The sequence below is a fragment of the Cupressus sempervirens genome, chromosome 7 (genome assembly GCF_028749045.1).
Source record: "Cupressus sempervirens isolate cs-2001-9-10 chromosome 7, ASM2874904v1, whole genome shotgun sequence".
In the NCBI taxonomy this organism is placed as follows: Eukaryota; Viridiplantae; Streptophyta; class Pinopsida; order Cupressales; family Cupressaceae; genus Cupressus; species Cupressus sempervirens.
The window spans coordinates 130,142,779-130,145,763 of NC_143124.1; the positions used below are offsets into that span (position 1 = coordinate 130,142,779).

General features: G+C 36.6%; 1 protein-coding gene across 1 annotated transcript; it reads left to right on the forward strand.

Moving 5' to 3' along the window:
• Positions 1 to 1,538: 1,538 nt before the first annotated feature.
• Positions 1,539 to 2,626, forward strand: LOC149545836 (disease resistance protein RPV1-like). The gene is made up of 2 exons (XM_089793846.1): positions 1,539 to 1,753; positions 2,152 to 2,626. Exons 1-2 carry the CDS (start codon positions 1,539 to 1,541, stop codon positions 2,624 to 2,626), a joined length of 690 nt encoding a protein of 229 aa, XP_089649972.1.
• Positions 2,627 to 2,985: the final 359 nt, after the last annotated feature.

A 2,985-nucleotide genomic window follows, 5' to 3' on the forward strand; every position in this document is an offset into this window, starting at 1 on the left:
TTATATATAAATTTTAGATCTATCTTTCTTAAATGCGTTGATATTTAAATATAGTTATTAAATTAATATTATATTTTATGTTTTAAATCTCTCTTAAACTTTGTCTATCTTTACATCATTTTAATTTTTAAATAACATTTAGAAGTAAAACTGATGCTGTAAAAGGTAGGAGAATGCCCAAATCCTAGCCATCAACAATTAACCAAATATCATAATATAACAATAACAGAGATATTCAGATCCACAAAACACCAATTTCTCATAATAGAATCATAAGATTACATCCAACATGTCATGTTGTCCAAGTATCAAGCAATTACAATAGTAATTCTGCAAGACTCTTAGACTACATAATATTTCTAAGATTTGGTTATGCTTTATTCAGAAGATTATGAGTATGATTTTTGACTTGCAAATTTAAAAAATAAAAATAAAAAAATTCCATGATGAACTCTGAAAGTTCAAGATTACTGAATATATGTTATATCAATTTATATTTAAATCTTTTTGATTGATTTTGGGGGTGAATATTAAATATTTCCCTATATGAGGTGTTTTGATCTATATGGTATGGGAAACTGTTTCCTCTAAATCAGGTATTTTTCCCTAAGTTGCCTCACAGTTGCAAGATAAGATAGTGCATGGTTCTCATAGATGTTTTACTTCCACTTCCATCACTTGTTACAGCCATAATGCCTACGTATGCCATGATGCCTAAAATGTGCATGATACATTAAAAATAATCAATTAGATAGCCGGTGCCCGAGAGCGCTTGCATGGTCATCCATTGTCATCCATGTTACCATCTATTAATTTAGACTATTTATATACGTACGTTTGTTGCAATTATAATAATGCTATTTTATGTATGGTGCAATCTACGCAAACATGGCCGCATCTGTAGGTAGCCGTCTTCAACAGAGACGCTTCTTTGTAAAAAGTTGTACGAACTCAGGCAGTTTTGGACAGGCCGTTTTCTATGTTTTCGCTCTTCTTCTTCTCCAAATCTTTATTTTCTTCTCGCATAGCGTTCTTTCCCTCTATTTGCGATCGTGGTTCTGTCTCTTCTCTGTATTAAGGATATTTTGGATCCTTTGAAATGGCTTTCAATTCTAAGCAGCCTAAGCTCGAAGACACTATTGAGCAGCCTGAACTGGAAGACGCTTTTGAGTAGCTTGAACCTTCTTCAAGGCCCAGGCAAAATGGGGACTTTTTAATGGAGATCCCTAAATTGTTGCAGGAATGGTGTCTGTCCAATCTAAACATCTTGGTACAGATCTGCCTCATTCCATTCCGCAGGTTTATGCGAGCTATTGAACTCAGCCGACAAACGCTACATGAGGCTGATCGCCAAAACATATTTGACCAGTTCCAACATTCTCCGAGTCTGCGTCCATGGAGCTCTGGCAGATTTTCATTAACCATCGCCGAAGCGATACGAAATACACATTCGCCAAAAAAATTGAGGAAACCCTTGATAGTCCATTTTCTCTCCCAACTATGCCCAATCCTCATGGTGTCTGGATGAGCTTGCTTACATGCTCAAAATCAGAGTCCCTGCTACAATCGTTCCCATTTTCTATCATGTTGATCCCTCTGATCTCAGATATATAGATCAAGGAAAAGGAATATATGCCGATGCATTCTCACAACATGCAAAGAAAGGTAGATACACCAAGGAAAGGCTCGATCAGTGGAAAGCGGCACTACACAAAATTTCATCTCTTTCCAGCTTACAGGTTAACAATAATAAGTATGTATTGTTTCTCTTTCTCCTCGATAGTCAAGTTCTGTCTTCCATATATGTTGAGAAAAGTGATGCATGAGGGATTGATAATTTTTTGTATTCTATTTATTCTTTAATATTTAGCTGCTCATGCAAGAGAAACTGAAAAAATTGTATCAGTTTGCATTGTTTATGATAGAGTGAATATCTGCGTAGAAGGAGTTTGTAGCGTTGGAGAACACGCCATATAGTCGTTTTAAATGATTGTAATGTAATTTTAATTAGTGCGTGGAAATAATTTTTTTTTGTGTGCTGTATTATACTCTCTATTTTTTACCTGTTTTCAGATTCTACAATATATAGGTTCTACTTAATTTGTGTTGTGTATTTTGTTTTGATTTTTATTTTTCGCCCATAATGTTTAGGGACGAGGCCGAAGTTTTGAAGAACATTGTGAATAGAGCATTGGGATTAATGAAAATAGATGCCATACATGTAGCAGAATATCCACTTGGTTTGGATGAACTAGTACAAGGCTTCGTCGAATCAGTCACAAGTGAAGAAGACAGTGAAAAACTCATGGGGATCGTGGGCATCAGTGGTATTGGGAAATCCACTTTGGCCATAGAGCTCTTCAACCGAAATTTTTGCTCATTTCAGAAATGCGGTTTTGTTCCCGACGTGCGGGATGCGACATCTAGAAATGCTCTGCCTGAGAAGCAGAAAAAGCTTCTTACAGACCTTGGCGTTGAAAATTTAACATTAGACGGTGTCGACGAAGGAAAAGTTGTACTCAAAAATCGTTTGAGCTCTGTTCGGGCCCTCATTGTTTTGGATGACGTGGATCACATCGATCAGTTGTATGCTCTTTTGCCAAATAAACACAACCTCGAATTCTGAAGTATGGTAATTGTGACGTCCCAGAAAAGGGATGTTCTTAAATTGATGGGTATCTCAAACATTTACGAAGTGCCAAGACTTGAGAGCTTAGTAGCGAAGAATTTATTCTACAGGCATGCTTTCCAGAAGTCTTCTCCACCCACCAGATTTGACACTCTGGTTGACAAATTTGTCAAGGTTTGCGATGGTCTGCCTTTATCTCTGAAGGTATTAGGGGGACAGCTACATGGTGAGGATTCCATTGCTTACTAGGAATCCCAATTAGATAAAATCTCAAGAATATTGCCTAGCGACATCACAAAAAGACTACAGGTTAGCTATGATGCTCTGGATAAAGAAGATAGAGAGATGTTCTTGGA

Excerpts from the sequence above, each read along its gene's own strand:
- LOC149545836 (XM_089793846.1), top strand. The coding sequence starts at position 1,539 with ATGCTCAAAATCAGAGTCCCTGCTACAATCGTTCCCATTTTCTATCAT. Across the intron at positions 1,754-2,151 it reads TTACAGGTTAACAATAATAA|GGACGAGGCCGAAGTTTTGA; the intron begins GTATGTATTGTT and ends CATAATGTTTAG.